This window comes from Dipodomys spectabilis, unplaced genomic scaffold (assembly GCF_019054845.1).
Source record: "Dipodomys spectabilis isolate Male_0828 unplaced genomic scaffold, ASM1905484v1 ptg000766l, whole genome shotgun sequence".
Lineage (NCBI taxonomy): Eukaryota > Metazoa > Chordata > Mammalia > Rodentia > Heteromyidae > Dipodomys > Dipodomys spectabilis.
The window spans coordinates 58,328-79,369 of NW_024871443.1; the positions used below are offsets into that span (position 1 = coordinate 58,328).

General features: G+C 60.7%; 1 protein-coding gene across 1 annotated transcript; it reads right to left on the minus strand.

Annotated features, from left to right (window-relative positions):
* Positions 1 to 4,594: 4,594 nt before the first annotated feature.
* Positions 4,595 to 18,308, minus strand: Vipr1 (vasoactive intestinal peptide receptor 1). The gene is given in 14 exon segments (XM_042672741.1): positions 4,595 to 4,702; positions 4,704 to 4,745; positions 4,747 to 4,797; positions 6,634 to 6,675; positions 7,407 to 7,536; positions 9,961 to 10,052; positions 10,582 to 10,648; positions 10,922 to 10,982; positions 11,505 to 11,658; positions 12,417 to 12,549; positions 12,748 to 12,854; positions 13,447 to 13,556; positions 15,900 to 16,007; positions 18,233 to 18,308. Coding segments are annotated over 14 exon segments (1,266 nt in total). The 5' UTR covers positions 18,294 to 18,308.
* Positions 18,309 to 21,042: the final 2,734 nt, after the last annotated feature.

Genomic DNA, 21,042 nt, shown 5'->3' on the forward strand with positions numbered 1-21,042 from the left:
CCGGAAGTGGTGCTGTGGCTCAAGTGGTAGAGCGCCCAGCCTTGAGCAAAAGAAGCTCAGGGACAGTGCCAGGCCCTGAGTTCAAGCCCCAGGACTGACACACACTGCCCCCAACGAGCCAGTCCAGCACAGAGCTGCCCTAGAGACCAGCTGGACCCCCCTGGTCTTGCTTCCATGACCCCCTGGGAAGCTGCTCTCTGGGTTCTGAGCTCCTGTCTGGGTTTCTTCTGTTGCTGCTGCTGGTACTGGAACTTGAACTCAGGGCCTTGTACTTATTTTTCTTTTTTTGCTCAAGGCTGGTGCTCTACCACTTGAACCAAGCATGTCGGCCTGCTCATTGGAGATTAAAAAAACAAAGTCTCACAGGGACAGGAGGCTGCGATCTAGAGGACCGTGGTTCGAGGCCAGCCCCAGGGCAGGACATGTCCCTGTGAGACTGTTTTTTAATCTCCAATGAGCCAGCCGAGTAGCTAGGATGACAGGCCTTGTCCCAGGACAGCCACCAGGGGGCGCGGTGGCCCATCCAGGGTCAGGCTCCCAGCTCCAGGGTTCACGCACTTCAACACACTCTACGTGGTTGGTCCTGGGACTTGAACTCAGGGCCTGGGTACTGCTGTCCCTGAGCCTCTTTGTGCTCAAGGCGAGCATTCTTACCTCCTGAACCATGGCACCACTTCTGATGTTCTGGTGGTTCATTGAAGATAAGTCTCACGGCCTTTCCTGCCTGGGGCTGGCCTCGAATGGTGATCCTCCAGATCTCAGCCTCCTGGAGTAGCTAGAAAGATATGTATGTGTGTGGGGAGGGGAGGCAGGGAATTCCACGAGATTCTTCAGTGAACCAGCAGCAAAAAGCTGGCAGTGGAGAGCTGTGGCTCAAGTGGTAGAGCACCAGCCTGGAGGGGAAAAAGCTCAGAGACAGGAACCCAAGCCCAGAGTCCCAGCCCTCATGTGACACACACACACACACACACACACACACACACACACACACACACGCTCATTCACAGACCCCAGTTGCTCCCTGGCCCTGATTTTCCCAGCTGGGTTGAAGTTGGGGTGTTGATGGGGAAGTGGATCACCCCTGGCTGGAGTGGGGTGGAGGGGCGGGGGGAGCTGTCCCAGGCCTGGTTTACTGAGATCCCCCCCTCCCCAGAACAGCTGATCAGGTCAGAGGTCAGAGGTGAGGAACACAAGGTCACATGGTCAATGACCTCGCGAAGGCCTGGCCTGAGCCCCATGTCCAGCCCCGGGGTGGCTGGCCGAGGGGACACTGGGGCTCAGTGTTGGTCTTGGGGTGACAGCCAGGCCGGACACAGGAAGCAGACAGCGCCAGAGCCCCCAGTGTGCAAAGTCAATATTGGCCTTGCGAGGAGAGCGGCGGCTTCCCGTCACTGGGCACCCAGGGCCCCGGTGGGGGGGGAGGGCGGGGGGAGGGCAGGGGGGGGGGCGGGGAGGGCGGGGGGAGGGGGTGGGGAGGGCGGGGGGGGGTGGGGAGGGCGGCGGGGGGGAGGGGGTGGGGAGGGCAGGGGTGCGGGGAGGGGCAGCAGCTGTGATCTGTTCACTTCCTTTTAGGCCACGTTGCAATGCGGGTAGAGCCAGGGACTTGAACCCAGGGCCTCTGCCCCCCGACTGTCCCAAAGCCAGGTGCTTCACGGCTGGAACCGCACGCCTGTCCCGCCCCTGGGCGCGTTGGCCGGTTCCTTGGAGATGCAGAATCTCACTGGGCCTTGTTTTTTCCCCCTACCCTCCCCTGGCGGGAATGGAGGAGGCTGGCCTCGAACCCCGGTCCTCCCGTCTCAGCCTCCCGAGTGGATGTGGTCAGCCTGTGGGCCTTGCTTGGTCTGAGCAGTGGCGGCATTTGAGGAGACGGACAGACGGACAGACAGACCCGCGGACAACAACAAGAACCGGCCAATGAGATACTTAGACCAAGATTAAATTATTTAAAATTAAAAATGAATACCAAGATTAAAATACATATCATATCTCATATAAAAGATGTGTATACACGCGCAGTCCGGGCGCGGCGCACGCCTGCGACAGCCTGAGACGTGGGTTCGAGGCCAGGCCGGGCGGGGCCGGGCGGGGCGGGGCCTCGGGGGAGGGGCGGGGCCGGGCCTCGGGGAGGGGCGAGGCCTCGGGGGGCGGGACCGGGCCCTCGGGGGGCGGTGCCGGGCGGGGCGGGGCCGGGCCTCGGGGGCGGGGCCTAGCCGGGCCTCGCCCGCCCCCTCCCGGCACGGATTGGCCCCCAGCAGGCCCTGCACTCGCATTCTCGAGAGGTGATTGGGTCACCGCGGTGCCCGTCTCCTCTGTGGACGCGCCCATTGGCCAGTTCGCGGTCGTCCCAGCGAGGTGAGGCGGGGCTTGGACTGGAAGTAGCTCATTTAGGAGCTGGTCCGGCCTGTGTCTTCCTTCCTCCCTGTCCTTCCTTCCCTCCCTCCTTCCCTCCTTCATTCCTTCCTCCCCTCCCTCCTTCCCTCCTTCCTTCCTTCCTCCCCTCCCTCCTTCCCTCCTTCATTCCTTCCCTCCCTCCTTCCCTCCCTCCTTCCTTCCTTCCCTCCCTCCTTCCTTCCCTTCCTCCTTCCTTCCCTCCCTCCCTCCCTCCTTCCTTCCTTCCTTCCTTCCTTCCCTCCTTCCTTCCCTCCCTCCTTCCCTCCTTCATTCCTTCCCTCCCCTCCTTCATTCCTTCCCTTCCTCCTTCCCTCCTTCCTTCCCTTCCTCCTTCCCTCCTTCATTCCTTCCTCCCCTCCTTCATTCCTTCCTTCCCTCCCTCCCTCCCTCCCTCCCTCCTTCATTCCTTCCTTCCCTCCCTCCTTCCTTCTTTTCCCTTCCTTCCTTCCCTCCTTCTGTATTTTCTGTGATCCTCTTTTCTTTCCCTTTCCTTCTTCCTTTCCTCTCTCCCTTTTCTCTCCTTCCTTCTTCCCTCCCTTTTCCCATCCCCCCCCGCCCCGGCCCCGGCCGGCCAGGGAGGCCCCATGGGGGCGAGGCCAGCGGTGAGGGCGGCCTGGGGGCCCGACGCCGTGTCCAGCCCGCCCGGCGCCCCGGCCCGGCTCGCTGCCCTCTGTCTGTCTGTCTGTCTGTCTGTCTGTCTGGGCCGGCGCCCCGGGGCCGGCTCGCTGCCCTCTGTCTGTCTGTCTGTCTGTCTGGGCCGTCGCCCGCCCGGCGCCCTCGGGCCGGCTCGCTGCCCTCTGTCTGTCTGTCTGTCTGGGCCGTCGCCCGCCCGGCGCCCCGGCCCGGCTCACTGCCCTCTGTCTGTCTGTCTGTCTGGGCCGGCGCCCCGGCCCGGCTCGCTGCCCTCTGTCTGTCTGTCTGTCTGTCTGGGCCGTCGCCCGCCCGGCCCGGCTCGCTGCCCTCTGTCTGTCTGTCTGTCTGGGCCGTCGCCCGCCCGGCCCGGCTCGCTGCCCTCTGTCTGTCTGTCTGTCTGGGCCGTCGCCCGCCCGGCCCGGCTCGCTGCCCTCTGTCTGTCTGTCTGTCTGGGCCGTCGCCCGCCCGGGCCGGCTCGCTTGCCCTCTGTCTGTCTGTCTGTCTGTCTGTCTGGGCCGTCGCCCGCCCGCCGGGGAGGCTGAGGTCCGGGGGCTCGCGGGTCGCGGCCAGCCCGGGGCGGGGGGCCGGGCCGGCGCGGCGGCGGGAGACCCGTTATTGCTGAGAATCTATTGCGGTCGGGCGGGGCCCGCGGGGACCCCGCGCCCGGTTCCTGGGCTGTAATATTCCACCGGGCGGGGAGCGGGGTGCGGCCCAACGGGTCACTTCAACCACCACCTCCCCGAGAAGCGAAAAGCTCGACCAGAGCCGGGCGACCCGGGCCCGCAGCCCCGCTGCCCTCCACGGCGGCTCAGCTCGGCCCCGCGGCGCGCCAAGCATTTGACGGAGTCCAGGGGACTGCTCTCCTCCGATTGGTCGGAAGTTCTTGGGAGGAGGCGGAGTCAGCGGTCGTATGCAGATTCCGTGCTTACGATTGGTTAAGAGGGGCATCGGGAGGCGGGGCCTGATCTGAAGACAGGTGCGAGGCGCAGCCCTGAGCCCAGGTGACTGCTTTCCTCTGATAGGCTGGGAGGGGCGGAGCCAGCGGCCGTATGCGGATTCCACTGTTTATGATTGGCTGAGGGGCCATCGGAGGTGGGGTCGGAACTGAAGAGAGTTGCAAGGCACATCCCTAGTCCAGGTGACTGCTTTCCTGATTGGCCGGGAGAGGGGCAGAGTCAGCAGCCCCAAGCAGATTCCACTCATATGATTGGCCGAGGGGCTGTCGGGGGCGGGGTCTGATCTGAAGACCGTTGCAAGGCACAGCCCTGAGTCCAGGGGCTTTTCTTATTGGTCGGAAGTTATTGGGCGGGCCGTACGAGGATTCCACTCATGATTGGCCGAGGGGCCGTGGGAGGCGGGGTCTGATCTGAAGACGTTGCAAGGCGCAGCCCTGAGTCCAGGCGACTGCCTTCCTGATTGGCCAGAAGTGATCGGGCGGGCCAGTCAGCGGCCGTATGCAGATTCCACTCTGAGGATTGGCCGAGGCGGGCCAGTCAGCGGCCGTATGCAGATTCCACTCTGAGGATTGGCCGAGGGGCTGTCGGGGGCGGGGCGTCCCGCGGGGGGGGGGTCACACGAGCGACGCCTCGGGCTGGGCGCCGGAGGCGCGGCGCGCGCCGGGGCTGGCGCGCGTCAGCATGGACACCTGCGTGCTGCACGTGGCGCCGCTGCTGCCGCCCCCACGCGTGCGCGGGCTTGGCGGGCCAGCCCAGCAGGCCCCGGGAGCGCCAGCGCCCGCCAGCGCCGCCACTTCCGCCGCAGCTCCGCCTGCACCTGCGGGGGGCCGAGAGCCGAGGCGTGGGGGACGGGGGGGGGGGCCTCCCAGGGACCCCCGGCCTCCCCCGGCCCCCTCCCCAGCCCCCCAGGAGCCCCCCAGCCTCCCAGGACCCCCGGCCTCCCAGGGCCCCCCCAGCCTCCCAGGACACCCCCGGCCTCCCAGGGCCCCCCCAGCCCCCCAGGACACCCCCGGCCTCCCAGGCCCCCCCCCCAGCCTCCCAGGACACCCCCAGCCTCCCAGGACACCCCCCCAGCCTCCCAGGACACCCCCGGCCTCCCAGGACACCCCCCCAGCCTCCCAGGACACCCCCCAGCCTCCCAGGACACCCCCCCAGCCTCCCAGGACACCCCCGGGCCTCCCAGGACACCCCCCCAGCCTCCCAGGACACCCCCGGCCTCCCAGGACACCCCCCCAGCCTCCCAGGACACCCCCAGCCTCCCAGGACACCCCCCCAGCCTCCCAGGACACCCCCGGCCTCCCAGGACACCCCCCCAGCCTCCCAGGACACCCCCCGGCCTCCAGGACACCCCCCCCAGCCTCCCAGGACACCCCCCCAGCCTCCCAGGACACCCCCAGCCTCCCAGGACACCCCCCCAGCCTCCCAGGACACCCCCAGCCTCCCAGGACACCCCCCCCAGCCTCCAGGACACCCCCGGCCTCCCAGGACACCCCCCCAGCCTCCCAGGACACCCCCGGCCTCCCAGGCCCCCCCCCCCAGCCTCCCAGGACACCCCCGGCCTCCCAGGCCCCCCCCAGCCTCCCAGGACACCCCCGGCCTCCCCCCGGCCCCCTCCCCCAGCCCCCCAGGAGCCCCCCAGCCTCCCAGGACCCCCCAGCCTCCCAGGACCCCCCGGCCTCCCAGGACCCCCCCAGCCTCCCAGGACCCCTCCAGCCTCCCAGGGCCCCCCCCAGCCTCCCAGGACACCCCCGGCCTCCCAGGCCCCCCCCCAGCCTCCCAGGGCCCCCCAGCCTCCCAGGCCCCCCCAGCCTCCCAGGGCCCCCCAGCCTCCCAGGGGCCCCCCCCAGCCTCCCAGGACACCCCCAGCCTCCCAGGGCCCCCCAGCCTCCCAGGGCCCCCCAGCCCCCCCCAGCCTCCCAGGGCCCCCCAGCCCCCCACAGCCTCCCAGGATCCCCCCAGCCTCCCAGGGCCCCCCAGCCCCCCCCAGCCTCCAGGGCCCCCCAGCCCCCCCCAGCCTCCCAGGACCCCCCAGCCTCCCAGGACCCCTCAGCCTCCCAGGGCCCCCCCCAGCCTCCAGGACCCCCCAGCCTCCCAGGGCCCCCCCCAGCCTCCCAGGACCCCCCCAGCCTCCCAGGGCCCTCCCAGCCCCCCCCAGCCTCCCAGGACCCCCCAGCCTCCCAGGGCCCCCCCCAGCCTCCCAGGACCCCCCCCAGCCTCCCAGGGCCCCCCCAGCCCCCCCCAGCCTCCCAGGGCCCCCCCAGCCCCCCCCAGCCTCCCAGGGCCCCCCCAGCCCCCCCCAGCCTCCCAGGGCCCCCCCAGCCCCCCCCCAGCCTCCCAGGGCCCCCCCAGCCCCCCCAGCCTCCCAGGGCCCCCCCAGCCTCCCAGGGCTCCCCCCCAGCCTCCCAGGGCCCCCCCCTCCGGGCCTGGTTTGATGGCGGCTTCTTGTGTGAATTGGTCGGATCGCGGGACTCGAACCCGGGGCCCGGGCGCCGTCCCCGGGCCTGCCCGGCGGGGTTGGCTGGGAGGTCGGCCTCCCGCCTGCCCCGGGCGGGCCTCGAGCTGCGATCCCCGGACCTCAGCCTCGGGGGGGGGGGGGGGGGGGACGGCCAGGGCCTCCCGGGGGGGACGCGCACCTGCGGGGCCCGGGACTCACCTCCCCGTTGAGGAAGCAGTACAGAACGGCCACCACGCACCCCTGCGGAGGAAGCACACGGGCGGGTGGCGCAGGGCCCGGGGATGGCGCTGCACCGCCTGGGCCGCGCCGCGGGCGGAGGCCGGGGCGGGGGGGAGGCCGCGGGCGGAGGCCGGCCTCGGGAGGCCGGGGCGGGGGGGGGGGGGGGAGGCTGGCCTCGGGGGGGGGGGGGGGCTGGGGGAGGCCGGGGCGGGGGGGGGGAGGCTGGCCTCGGGGGGGGGGCTGGGGGAGGCCGGGGCGGGGGGAGGCCGGGGCGGGGGGGGGGGTGGGAGGCCGGGGCGGGGGGGGGGGGGGGTGGGAGGCCGGGGCGGGGGGGGGGGGGGGTGGGAGGCCGGGGCGGGGGAGGCCGCGGGCGGAGGCCGGCCTCGGGAGGCCGGGGTGGGGGGAGGCCGGCCTCGGGGAGGGGGCGGGGGGAGGCCGGGGCGGGGGGAGGCCGCGGGCGGAGGCCGGCCTCGGGAGGCCGGGGCGGGGGGGGGGGAGGCTGGCCTCGGGGGGGGGGGGGGCTGGGGAGGCCGGGGCTGGGGGAGGCCGGGGCGGGGGGAGGCCGGGGCGGGGGGGGGGGGGGAGGCCGGGGCTGGGGGAGGCCGGGGGGGGGGGAGGGAGGGGGGAGGCCTTGGGCGGAGGCCGGCCTCCGGACGGGGCGTGGGGGAGGCCGGCCTCGGGAGGCGCGCTCGCTCGCCATCGTCCCCCCCAGCCCCCCGGGAAGGAGGCGGCAGCCGACCCCCCGCCCGTACCTGAAAGGACCCCACGACCAGCTCGAACACCATCTTCACCTCCGCCTTGAAGTTGTCCGGGAAGAAGGCGAACATGATGTAATGGACGCCGAAGAGCGGGATGAGCAGGAGCGTGGACTTGGCCAGCCGCCTGCGGGGGGGGGGGGGGGGTGAGCACGCGCCCGTGAGCGCGCGCCCGCGGGCGCCCCACAGGGACGACCAGGGGGGGACAGCGGGACAGACCCGGGTGAGCGACAGTCAGCTGCCAGTCCTGCACAGTGTCTGCCCTCCCCTCCTTGGAGGAGAAGCCGGTGAGGGGGACGCAGAGTCGTGTGGAACTGGGGGGGGGGTTCAGGGAATGGGGAAAGAACTAAGAGACCCCATCTCAACATACAGGTCGGCTGTGACAGTGTGGCCCTGTAATCCCAGCGGCGTGGGGGGGGGCAGGCAGGCAGGCAGATCATGGGCTAGCTTGGGGAAAAAATCAGATAAAAACAAGAGCAGCCTGACACGGGTGGCTCCTGCCTGTGGTCCCAGCTACTCAGGAGGCTGAGATCTGAGGATCGCGGTTCAAAGCCAGCCCAGGCAGGAAAGTCCGTGAGACTCTGATCTCCAATAAACCACCAGAAAACCGCAAGTGGTGCTGTGGCTCAAGTGGTAGAGCGCCCCGCCTTGAGCTGAAGAGCTGAGGGACAGCGCCCAGGCCCAGAGTTCCGAGTTCAAGCCCCACGACCGACAACAACAAAAAGCTAAGGAACAGGAACCAGGGTTCAAACTCCAGGACTGGCGCGTGCATGCACACACACACACTCACCCTATGTGAGAAAATAACCTAAAGCAAAAATGACTGGAGGTGTGGCTCAAGTGGTAGAGCACCTGCCTACTGTACAGTCCTGAATTCAGGCTCAGGTACTGTTTCCAATTTTTTTTTGTTCCAATCCTGAGGCTTGATCTCAGGGCCTGAGCGCCATGCCTGAGCTTTTTGCTCAAGGCTCAAAGCTAACCCTGTCTCCTGAGCTGGTGCTGAATTGGATCTAAGAGTCTCCCAGGCTGGCTTTGAACTGCAATCCTCAGACCTCAGCCTCCCAAGTGGCTAGGATGACAGGCGTGAGCCACTGACACTTGGCTATATTATTATCATTTTATATAGGATTTCAGTTACTGAGGAATAGTCTCAGGAAGCGAGATCTTTTGTTCACAGTCTAGATTTGGGTAAAGGTCCTTTGTCATGTTTTTGGTCAGGTGTGGGGCTTGAACCTAGGGCCTGGGTGCTGTCCGTGACCTTTTCTGCTCAAGGCTAGTGCTCTACCACTTCGATCCACGGCACCACTGCTGGTTTTCATCCGAGATGAGTCTCACGATCTTTCCTGCCCTGGGCTGGCTTTGAACTGCGGTCCTCTAGATCTCGGTTCCTGGAGTAGCTGGGATGGCAGGCGTGAGCCACGGGGCCCGGCTGCTGTGTTGACATGCTGGAATGAGTGGCCAAACTTGCCGTGCTCTGGGTTAGTTTCTGGTGAGCCCTGTCTGCTTCTTTGGGAGGCTCTGGCTGGGAAGCCTGGCTCCCAGGATCCGTAGCTCTGCCCACCCCCCCAGGACGGAGCCCACGCACCCCCTAAGGCTAGGCTGGCAGATGGAGGCATTTTTTTTTAAAGACAAGACCAAAAAAAAACAAAAACCACCCGTGGAAGGCTGGAGGGGGAACATCGTCCTTAGCTCCTGCTTAGAACCAGCTGCTCCCCATCCTGGACCAAACAGGACCCGGATGTGAGCGGATCCGATCCTGGTCCTCAGCCTCCAGCCCTGGGTGAGCCATTGGTGCTTTGGGGGGGGGGGAGAGAAAGTAGGCTCACTTTCTCCCCCTCCATCTTTACAGGAAAGAGAGTCTTGCCCACACACGCTTGGCCGGCGGGTGGGGAGAGTGGGGGGGGCGGGGAGAAAAATCTGTCACACCACAAATGTGAATCTGAAATCTCATTAGAAAGAACCACACGGCTCCAAAATAGAACCCGAAATCTGCCAGCTCGTGACATCGTGCAGGGAAATCTTGGAACCCTAGCCTAGCCTGGCCCCGCCAGGAGAGGAAGCCAGAGGGAGAACGTTCGAGAACATTCTAGAACATTCCCGTGAGATTGCTAAGTTTTAGCTGGTCTGTGCCCCCACTCACAGGTTCATGGGGGAAGGTTCCTGTTGGTAGACACACTCAGGAATCCTCATTCCGTTTATGTATCATTATTATTATTATTATTACTACCAGTCCTGGGGCTCGAACTCAGGGCTTGGGCGCTGTCCCTCAGCTCCTGCCCTAAGGCTACAGCTCCACCACTTGGAGCCATAGCTCCACTTCTAGTTTTCAGGAGACAAGAGTCTCACGGGGACGTTCCTGCCCGGGCTGGCCTCGAACTGCGATCCTCTAGATCTCAGCCTCCCGAGTAGCTGGGATGACAGGCGTGAGCACCGGCGCCCGGTCATCTCTGACCCCTTCGAGTTCCCTGGCCAGGGAGCCTGAGGAGGTGGAGAGCTAGGGGGTGGAGGTGGAGTTCTTTGGGGGGGGACCAAGGCACAGGGTGACACTCACGAGTATGGGCTGCTGTCGTTCTTTCCAATGTCCGGTGGCCGCAGTTTCTGAACCAGGATCCGGATGATACAGATGAACAGGATGAAGTTCACCTGGTGGGTGGGGAAAGACAGGAGGGGTCCCCCCCCAAAAAAATGATCACTCAGAGAAGGGGAGATGGGGGCGTCCAGTCTCTGGCTGCTGGCAGCCTGTTTTCTTCCCCTCTGTATTACTTTTTATTTTTTTAAGTTGGCCGTGGGGCTTGAACTCGGGGCCTGGGCGCTGTCCCTCAGCGCTTCAGCGCAAGGCTGGCGCTCTACCACTTGAGCCACAGCGCCGCTTCCGGTTTTTCTGAGTGTTTTATTGGAGATCAGAGTCTCAGGGATGTTCCTGCCCGGGCTGGCTTTGAACCGCGATCCTCAGATCTCAGCCTCCTGATTATCTGGGATGGCAGGCGTGAGCACCGGCACCCCGGCTTGTGCATTACAGGATGACACCCACGTCCCCGGGAAAGGCCGTGGATGGACCATCCACGCTGTGGACCGGAATTTCCTGTGGGCCCTGCGCTTAGCCATCTCCCCATGCTCTGGGCCTCAGTTTCCTCTGACCTCTTCCGGTCCACGTGGCGGGCGGCAGTCTTACCAGGATCGAAGTGAGGATGGGGGCTTTGATGATCCACCAGAGGGAGGAGTTAATGGTGTCCCAGCACCTGCCGGGGGGGGGGGGGGGTAAGGAGAGAATGAGATGATCCTCCTCCTGCCCCCCCCCAAATAAACCCCTCCCAGCTGGTCCCAACCGTAGCCCGCCAGTCCTTAAATGACCGGATCCTCAATTCCAGATTGTTCCCTTATCACCCTCGTCTAGCTACATTTGCACATACAGCCATCTGTCTGCTGAGGATGCTTAAGTTTGGTGGGGGGGGGGCATTATTTCCTTCCCCGGGGGTTGTACCTGGGGGGACCGGAAGTCAGGTGACACTCACCCATGGTCCTCATAGTGGATCCGAATGATGGTCCAGACCATGATGAAGGTGCTGGGTACGCCTGTCAGGGCCAAAGGTGGGGGGGGGGGGAAAGAGGGGGGAGGCGTGGGGGGAGGACGTGGTAAGCACAGGAAAACGGGAAGGAGACCCAAGCAAGAGGTTTAGAAGAGACAGACAAAAGGAGACAGGAGGACAAACATTCCCGTGGCCACTTAGGGTCTCTTGTAAGAAGGGCGCAGTGTTGCTGGGCGCTGGAGGCTCACCCCTGTCATCCCAGCTACTCAGGAGGCTGCGATCTAGAGGATCGCCATCCAAGGCCAGCCCCGTGAGACTCTCAGCTCCGATGACCCACTCAAAAACCGAAGTGGCGCCGTGGCTCAGGCGGTAGAGCGCCAGCCTTGAGCACAGAGAGGCTCAGGGACAGCGTCCACGCCCCGAGTTCAAGCCCCACAACCGACAGAAACCAAGAAAAGCATTGTGGCCTGGTTTGATGATGCCCTCCTCCCGATGAACTCGAACTCCCCCCCCACACCTGTCCCCCCCAGCTCCGCCCCAGCCTGGGGGGGCGCCCCTCGCACCGTACCCCAGCCAATGATAATGTAACCCCAGAAGTACTTCCGCTCGGAGAAGAAGGAGACGGCGAGCAGGGTGTGCAGATAGAGACCTTCCACCAGCAGCCAGAAGAAGTTAGCCATGACACAGTACTGGAAAAATACCACTGCTGCCTTACAGCCCACCTGCCGGGGGACGGGGGAGAGGAAGGAGAGGAAGAAGAGGCTTGAACTCAGGGCTCCAGGCTGGCACTCTACTGCTTGGGCCACCCCTCCGCTCCTGGTAGTTTCCTGCCTGGGGTTGGCTTTGGGAACCTCGATCCTCCGGATCTCAGCCTCCTGAGTAGCTAGGATGACAGGTGTGAGCCACCAGCGCCCTGGCCTTTCTTGGAAGATCTTCTGAGTCCTCTGCCTCCCTTTCCAGACAAAGGATCTCATGTTCAGACCCAAGCTACGTATGCCTTGGGGTCAGGGCATAGAGCCACCTCGACCAGGAAGCCGTCTGCCTCCCACTTCCCCTGTACCCACAGCGAAAGCTCCCCACCCTTCCTTCCTGCGCCCTGAGATTGGAGATAGCTCCAGACCACGGGGTCCCTGCCCTGTACAGGGTTGAAAAACTTCCTTCATCAATGGGGGCAGCCACTCAAGCCGGTGCCCGGTGGCTCACGCCTGTCATCCCAGCTACTCAGGAGGCTGAGATCCGAAGGATCGTGGTTCAAAACCAGCCTGTGGGCAGGAATGTCCGTGAGACTTCGATCTCCGATGAGCCACCAGAAAACCAGAAGTGGCGCCATATCTGTGGCTCAAGTGGTAGAGCGCCAGCCTTGAGCTGAAGAGCTCAGGGGCAGCTCAGGCCCTGAGTTCGAACCCCAGGACTGTCACACACACAAGAAGAGATGGGGGGGGGAATAAAGGAGGTGCCAAGGTTGGGGGGGGGTCTTTACCGAGCCTTCAGAGCAGTGATCCGACTCCCCGCTGTGGAAGAGCGCCAGATCTTTGATGAAGACAGCGGCCGCTCTCAGGATGAAGGACACGAAGAGGTGCATGTGGATGTAATTCCGGGTGCAGTGCAGTTTTCTGCATTGGTGGGGTTGGGGGCAGCAGGTGGATCTTATACTCAGAAGGCATCTTAGGTCCCGCCCCCCTAACCTCACCCCAGCCAATAGGAAGCCGGACATCCCAGCTCCCACTACCACCCCTCCCCTGGACACCAATGGGGCCTTCAGTTTTGGGGGGTGGCTGGCTTGTGTGGGGGGGGAGGATGCTGATCCTCACCTGAACAGGGTCAGGATGGTCATGGCCACCAGGAGGGTCGCCAGGGACAGGCTGTAGCCGATGGTGTAGCCGGTCTTCACCGAGTGGTAGAACATGGTTTGTTGCTGCTGGGGGGGGGGAGGTGAAGGGCTGGGGTGGGGTCGGCCCTGGGGTGGGGTCGGCCCTGGGGCGGGGTCGGCCCTGGGGCGGGGTCGGCCCTGGGGTGGGGTCGGCCCTGGGGCTAGGGCTGGGGGGGGGGTCACACGGGCTTCCCTTTTCATCTAGGCCGGCCTCGAACCGTGATCCTCGGGCCTCAGCCTCCTCCTGAGTAGCTAGGATGACCTGGTGCCCACCTGGTCTTTCTGTGCCAGTCCCGGGACTCGAACTCACGGCCTGGGGCGCTGCCCCAGTGCCGCTTCTGGCTTTTTGTTGGAGATGGAGAGTCTCCAGGGGGAGAGGGGGGGGTGCTGGGAAGCTGGCTCAGGGGTGGAGGGCTCGCCCAGCAGGGCTGAAGCCCTGGGTTCGAGTCCCCAGCACCACAGGCACAGCACGAGCCAGCAGTGGCGCTGTGGGGAGAACGGGGAGGCTCCCGGGAGCCAGCGGCGCGGGGAGGCTGCGATCCGGAGGATCGCGGTTCGAGGCCCGCCAGCGGGCCGGAAGTGGCGCCATCCCGGGCCCGGGGTGCTCCAGGGCGGCCAGGGCCCGGCGGGGAGCGCGCACCTCGTCCAGGCTCGCTGCTTTGTCGTCCAGGCCGCAGGCCAGCGGGTAGGGGCCGGGCTCCAGCGCCGTCCAGCCTCCGTCCTCCGTGCAGCTGCGGCTCACGTTGCGACCTGCGGGGGGGACAGCCGCCAGGGCCCGAGCCCCAGGCTCAGGCCGGACGTAGGCCGCCCGCGCCCGCGCTGTCGGCACTGCGCACGCGCTGGGCAGGAGTCGGGCAGCGCCACCACGCATGCGCTGGGGAGGAAACATGCCTTTGGGGGTAAGTCCTAGCTCTGTACCACGCATGCGCCGGGCGGGAAACACGGTTATGGGTCTTCCTAGCCCTGTACTGCGCATGCGCCGAGCATGAAATGTGGTGTTTGGTATTCCAAGCTCTGTACCAAGCATGCGCTCGTCAGGAAACCAGGCTTTGGGTAGCCCTAGCTCTGTACTGCGCATGCGCCTGGCATAGCTTTGGGTATTCCCAGCTCTGTACTGCGCATGCGCCGGTCAGGAGCCATGGGTATGCCTGGCTCTGTACTGTGCATGTGCCAAGCAGTACTGCGCATGCGCCGAACATGAAACGTGGTTTTTTTTTTTTTTTTGTATATGCCGGACTCTGTACCACGCATGCGCTCGTCAGGAAACCAGGCTTTGGGTAGGCCTAGCCCTGTACTGCGCATGCGCCTGGCATAGCGCTGGGTATTCCCAGCTCTGTACTGCGCGTGCGCCGGCCAGGAGCCGTGGGTATGCCTGGCTCTGAACTGTGCATGTGCCAAGCAGGAAATCCGTGGCTTTGCGTAGGCCTAGCTCTGTACTGCGCATGCGCGAACATAAAACGTGGTTTTGTGTATGCCGAACTCTGTACCGCGCATGCGCTCGTCAAGAAACCAGGCTTTGGGTAGGCCTACTTCGCATGCGCAGTACCTGCGCTGAGCGGGTGACGTGCCTTTGGGTATTCCTAGCCTCTGTACTGTGCATGCGCTGTGCAGGAAACATGAGTTTTTGGGTATTTCCAAGCTCTGTACCACGCATGAGCCAGGCAGGAACCATGGCTTTGGGGATGCCTAGCTCTGTACTGCGCATGCGCCGGGCACGGCTTTGGGGGATGCCTAGCTCTGTACTGCGCATGCGCCGGGCACGGCATTGGGGGACGCTAGCTCTGTACTGCGCATGCGCCGGGCACGGCTTTGGGGGATGCCTAGCTCTGTACTGCGCATGCGCCGGGCACGGCTTTGAGGGATGCCTTGCTCTGCTACCAGCCAGGCGTAATGTAAACTCGAATTCTTTATTATTATCATCATCATCACTATTGTTATTACTATTGTTTAATTTTTCACTCTTTTGGTACCCCCAGGGACAGCGCCCAGGCCGTGAGTTCAAGCCCCAGGTCTGGCAAATATACATACATGCATGCATGCATACATGCATGCATATCTATAGCTATAGATATAGATATATATATGACTTTCTTAGCCGGGCTGGCTTTGAACCACGCCCCTCCGACCTTGGCCTCCTCAGTTGCTAAGGTGACCGACCCGTGACAGCCATAGTGCCAAGTTAGGTACAATATCATTTTGGGGGGGGGTGGTCCTGGGGCTTGAACTCAGGACCCAAGGGTCCTGCCTGAGCTCTTTCACTCAAGGCTGGTGCTCTACCACTTGAACCACAGCTCCGCTTCCTGATGGTTTTGCTTTTGGTATCTGTGTCTCTCAGTGTCTGTCTCTGTGTGTCTGTGTCTGTGTGTCTGTCTCTCTCGGTGTCTGTCTCTCTGTCCTTCTGTCTCTGTCTCTTAGTCTCTGTAGATCTGTCTGTCGGTCTCCATGTCTGTCTCTCTCTGTGTCCATCTGTCTCTCTGTCCGTCTGCATCTGGCTCACTCTGTCTCTGTGTCTGTCTCTCTATGTCTCTGTGTCTGTCTCTCTGTGTCTCTGTGTCTGTCTGTCTCTCTCTCTCTGTGACTCACAGGGCCTCAGAAGGTCATGGGGCGCAGGTGGGTGAAGCTCCTGGGAGGTGGGGGGGGTGGGGAGGCGCAGGGGCGGGGCCTCGGCATCCTAGCCCCGCCCCACCCATCAATCACGTTATCAATTGCTGAGCAAATACTGAGCGAGGCCTTTCCCACGCGCCTTATCTCTGTGTGAACAGAGAATCAAAACCCCATGTGCGTCCACCCGAGGCCTGTCACCCCTGTCACTGCCACGGGCTGCCTCCTCTCCCAGCCCACGCCCCACACCTGCAGCCCCCCTCCCCAGGACCCCCACAATCCTGTCTCTTTCTTTTCCTGGTCAGTCGTGGGGCTCGAACTCAGGGCCTGGGTGCTGTCCCTGAGCTCTTCCATCATGGCGCCACTTCCAGTTTCCTGGTGTTTCCTTGGAGGTCAGAGTCTCACAGACTTTCCTGCCCCAGGGCTGGCCTCGAACCGCGATCCTCAGGATCTCAACCTCCAGCACCCCCCACGCCCACCCCAGGCTCTTACCTTGAATCGGGGAGAAGAGTTTGAAGATAAGGGGGCAGGCCAAAACCACCGACTGACCCCGAGGGGTGGCCGGCCAGCAGGTCAGATTGTCCCACATCTTGCCACAGCCTGTGGATCGGGAGACAGACAGACAGACAGACACACTCAAGCCAGTCTGTAGCCCATTTTCTTCCTTTCCTCCTCCTCCTGTCAGTAGGTCCCGCCTACTCCCCAAGAACCCAAGGCATCTGATAGGTAGGCACTGGGAATGACGGACAGGTGTCCAATGATGAGCGACCTTACATTCTACTAGGGGCGGTTGTCCTTGTACTTGAACTCAGGGCCTGGGCCTAGTCCCTGAGCTTTTGTGCTCCAGGCCTGTGCTCTACCATCTGAGCCACAGCTCCACCCGGGCTCTTTTTGGGGTTAGTTCTTTGCAGATCAGAGTCTCATGGACTATTCCTTCCTCCCGGGGTTGGCCTCGAACCACGATCCTCCAGATCTCAGCCTCCCTGAGTAGCTGGGATGACAGGCGTGAGCCGCCGGAGCCCAGCTAAGAAAACCCATTTTATTTTACTTACAATGATCAGAACCTAGACACTGGTGAGCACCCCAAAGAACCGGAGGGGGGAGAGAGTACGAAAAAACAAAAACAGAAATGGGAAGACAAACCGTGCGTGCTTTTTTGCTGGCTGGTTCAGAACTTTTCGGGAAGAATTGCTCCAAGTGTGGGAGATTCAAGTTGCCCACAGGGATCTGATCCAGTGATTCAGCACCTCTGTGTGTGTGTGTGTGTGTGTGTGTGTGTGTGTGTGTAACTCACCGTCTGCGCCTCTCCCGTTCCCAGCATTTATATTTATAGACACAACCTTCAGACTCTGAGACTTCTTATCGTCCCGTGAGATCACGCCTGAACTTGTACCCGGTGTTTTACAACCAATCACTTCCCATCTGAGGTGACCTGCACCTGGAGAGCTGACACACCCTCTGTTCACACCTACGGACACACCACGTGGGGCCTCTCTGTTTTACGATCGGTGGGACCACAAGACATTTCCATGGTCGAATTATTTGCCACAGAATCCCCAGCAAGCAAGCAGCAGGGGATATTTGTGGTTTGATTGCTTTTTGGGGCCAGTCCTTGGATTCGAACTCAGGGCCTGGGTGCTGTCCCTGAGCTTTGGTGCTCAAATCTAGTGCTCTACTAATGAAGCCACAGCTCCACTTCCAGCTTTTTTTTGGGGGGGGGGGTGGTGGTTCATCGAAGAGAAGAGTCTCACAGACTTTCCTGTCCGGGTTGGCCTCGAACTGCGATCCTCGGGCCTCAGCCTCCTGAGGAGCTGGGATGACAGGTGTGAGCCGCTACAGTTCTCCAGGTACCCCCTCCCAAGGCCCCCCAGAGGACTATATGTGTGTTCTGGTCCAGAAAACCAGAAGTGGCGCTGTGGCTCACGTGGTAGAGCACCAGCCTTGAGCTGAAGAGCTGAGGGGCAGCGCCCAGGCCCCGAGTTCAAGCCCCACGACCGACTAAAATAAATCAATGACTGAATCCACCAGTAGACAATGCTGATTTTAAAGACATGTGGTTCGGGCCTGGCATAGTGACAAAGCACACTGGAGCCATCTACTGTGTTGGCCCAGGGCCGTGTGCAAAACTGGCAGGCAAACAGGGAAGTCCCTCGCTCAGTATTTCCGGCAGCGGCGGCGGTGGGTAGAGATGGAAGTGCATAGAGCTCCGTTCATGGTCCCGTCCTCCCCCAGACAGCCAGACCGATGGGTGGGGTTATGTCATGGCATGCACCCTGCAGGAGGAGTGTGTGGGGGGTGGGGGATAAGGGTAAGGACTCTTCCAGAACCTTCCAGAACCTTCCCCTGAGGGAGGTATTTCATGGCTACCCAGCCGCCATAGATTCATTCCGTAACCGAATCCTGGAGCCAAAGTCAACTCCAGACTTGGGCCAAGACCCAGTCCAGCTGGCCTGATTACCTCCTCCCCCCCCCATACCTCCCAACTGGGGTTCAGCTCTGTGACTCTCAAGGCAGAAGTAGGGTGCCATGGGGGATGGGCATGGGGGTGGCAGGGATGGAAATCTTGTTTGTCTGTCGGTGGTGGGGCTTGAACTCGGGGCCTGGGCGCTGTCCCTCAGGCTCTTGGGCTCCAGGCCGGCGCTCTACCCCTTGAGCCACAGCGCCACTTCCGGTGTTCAGAGTGGTTCACTGGAGAGAAGAATCTCACGGACTTTCCCCCACGCCCTGGGGCTGGCTTGGAACCACGATCCTCCGGATCTCAGTCTCCTGAGTAGCTGGGATGACAGGCGTGAGCCCCCAGCCCGAGTCCCCCTGAAAGGTCTCACCTGTGGTCTCGTTCTCCAGCTGGGCCTCTTCCAGACACTGCCTCTGCTGCTCCTCGATCATCTGCAAGTAGTCACATTCCTGCTGCGGCCGGGCCCCCTGGCCGCCCTGGATGGGAGGGGGAGGGTAAGAGGGTCACATCGAGTAAGACAGCCATCAGGCCGGGTACCTGGGCTCCCGCCTGTCATCCTAGCTCCCCAGGAGGCTGAGATCCGGAGGATCGCGGTTCTGAGCCAGGCAAGCACAATGAAAACCACAAAAAGCCAGAAGTGGCTCCATCATGGTTTTGGAGTTGGTAGAGACAACGCGGGGCCCTAAGATCAAGCCCTAGAACTAGCATATTTAAAAATAAAAGGGGGGAGAGGGAGAAACTGAGGTCACGCAGCGGATGATCATTCCAAGACAGGTCAATGTTCCCTCAGACCATCCTCCCCCCACCCCCAACCATTATCTGTCTAGTTCTGTAGATCAGCCTCCGGACATCTGGTCAACCTCAGATAGCCGTGGAGGTCCGGTCAGCCTGCTTTGCTATCAGGGAGAAATAGGGACCTTCCTCTTCCTCTCATCTCCTCCTTCTAAACATTCTCCTTATCCCTCCGGATTCCAGAGATCACAGAAGGGACCAAAGAGTAAATAAAATAACATTGGAAAATCGCCCGGTCAAATACAGGCCTGGTTTATTATCAAGCCAGAAAAAGATGATGAGGGAGAACATTCTAGAAAACCAAGAGACAGGGTGAGAAAAGCCCAGGAGACGGACCGTCACCTCTCCTGACTGAAGCACCCAAGAAGCCGGAAGTGGAGCTCTGGCTCAAGTGGTCGAATGCCAGCTTTCTTGCTCCAGGACCAGAAACCAAAGGCCCTGAGTTCAAGTCTCAGGACTGGCATATTAATAATAATAATAATAAAGTGGGGTTTTTACAGGACTCTGTTTGCAAACACAGGGTCTGTGGTTGGGGGCTGGGATTCGAGCTGTTGATGAGGAGTTAGGTGGCAGCGAAGCTAGGTTGATGGCAGCTAGTCCTTGGTGAATTCCTCTTTTGCTTTGGTGAACGCTCAGCAGGAAGAACTGGTTTTGAAGTTAGATAACAGGAGGGACTTCCTTAAAGGCAGAAATCCCCTATCTCCAGCAGGGTCACAGGTAGGCAGATGCTGGTGGCTCACACCTGTCATCCCAGCTACTCAGGAGGCTGAGATCCAGAGGATCACGGTTCCAAGCCATCCGTGAGCAGGAAAGTCCACACACACACACACACACACACACACACACACACACACAGCCAGAAGTAGCGCTGTGGCTCACATAAAAGCTCAGGGACAGCTCAGTTTGAGCCCCAGGATGGACACACATAAAACCCAAGAAAAGTTGACATGTAAAACTGGCTGGGCCCCACAGAACCCAATCAGATTCACAGCCAAAGACAGCACCTGACACGGACAGGCAAGAAGCTTCTAGCATAAGCACATCGCCCGCTCAGATCCACATTCTCCATGGGGTCCTTATCACACGTAGCTGGAAAGTATTTGAATGTTAGGTATGAAGGAAAGTAATATGCAAACGTTTTGTTTTGTTTCATCGATCGTGGGGCTTGAACTCAGGGCCTGGGCGCTGTCCCTGAGCTGCTTCAGCTCCATAGATAGATAGATAGATAGATAGATAGATAGATAGATAGATAGATAGATAGAAAGATAGATAGATAGATAGATAGAAAGATAGATAGATAGAAAGATAGAAAGAAAGAAAAATAGATAGATAGATAGAAAGAAAGAAAGATAGAAAGAAAGATAGATAGAAAGATAGATAGAAAGATAGATAGAGTGAAAGATAGATAGATAGAAAGAAAGATAGATAGGTAGATAGATAGATAGATAGATAGATAGATAGATAGATAGATAGATAGAAAGATAGATAGAAAGAAAGATAGATAGATAGATAGAAAGATAGATAGAAAGATAGATAGATAGATAGATAGAAAGAAAGAAAGATAGATAGGTAGATAGATAGATAGATAGATAGAAAGATAGATAGATAGAAAGAAAGATAGATAGATAGATAGATAGAAAGAAAGAAAGATAGATAGATAGATAGAAAGATAGATAGAAAGGTAGATAGATAGATAGATAGATAGAAAGGTAGATAGATAGAAAGGTAGACAGAAAGGTAGATAGATAGATAGAAAGATAGATAGATAGATAGAAAGATAGATAGATAGAAAGATAGATTGAAAGATAAAAAGATAGATAGATTGATTGAAATAAAGATAGATAGATTGAAAGATAAAAAGATAGATAGATTGATTGAAAGAAAGATAGATAGATAGAAAGAAAGATAGATAGAAAGATAGATTGAAAGATAAAAAGATAGATAGATAGATAGATAGAAAGATAGATAGAAAGAAAGATAGAAAGATAGATTGAAAGATAAAAAGGTAGATAGGTAGATTGAAAGAAAGATAGATAGATAGAAAGATAGAGTGAAAGATAGATAGAAAGAAAGAAAAATAGATAGATAGATAGAAAGATAGATAGAAAGAAAGAAAAATAGATAGATAGATAGAAAGATAGATAGAAAGATAGATTGAAAGATAGATAGATAGAAAGAAAGAAAGAAAAATAGATGATAGACAGACAGACAGACAGACAGACAGACAGATAGATAGATGGCGCCACTTCTGGTTTTCTGGTGGTTCATGGGAGATAAGAGTCTCATAGACTTTCCTCCCTCCCCTCCTCCCCCTACCCCCAGGGCTGGCCTCCAACCTCGATCCTCTAGATCTCAGCCTCCTGAGTAGCTGGGATGCCAGGCGTGAGC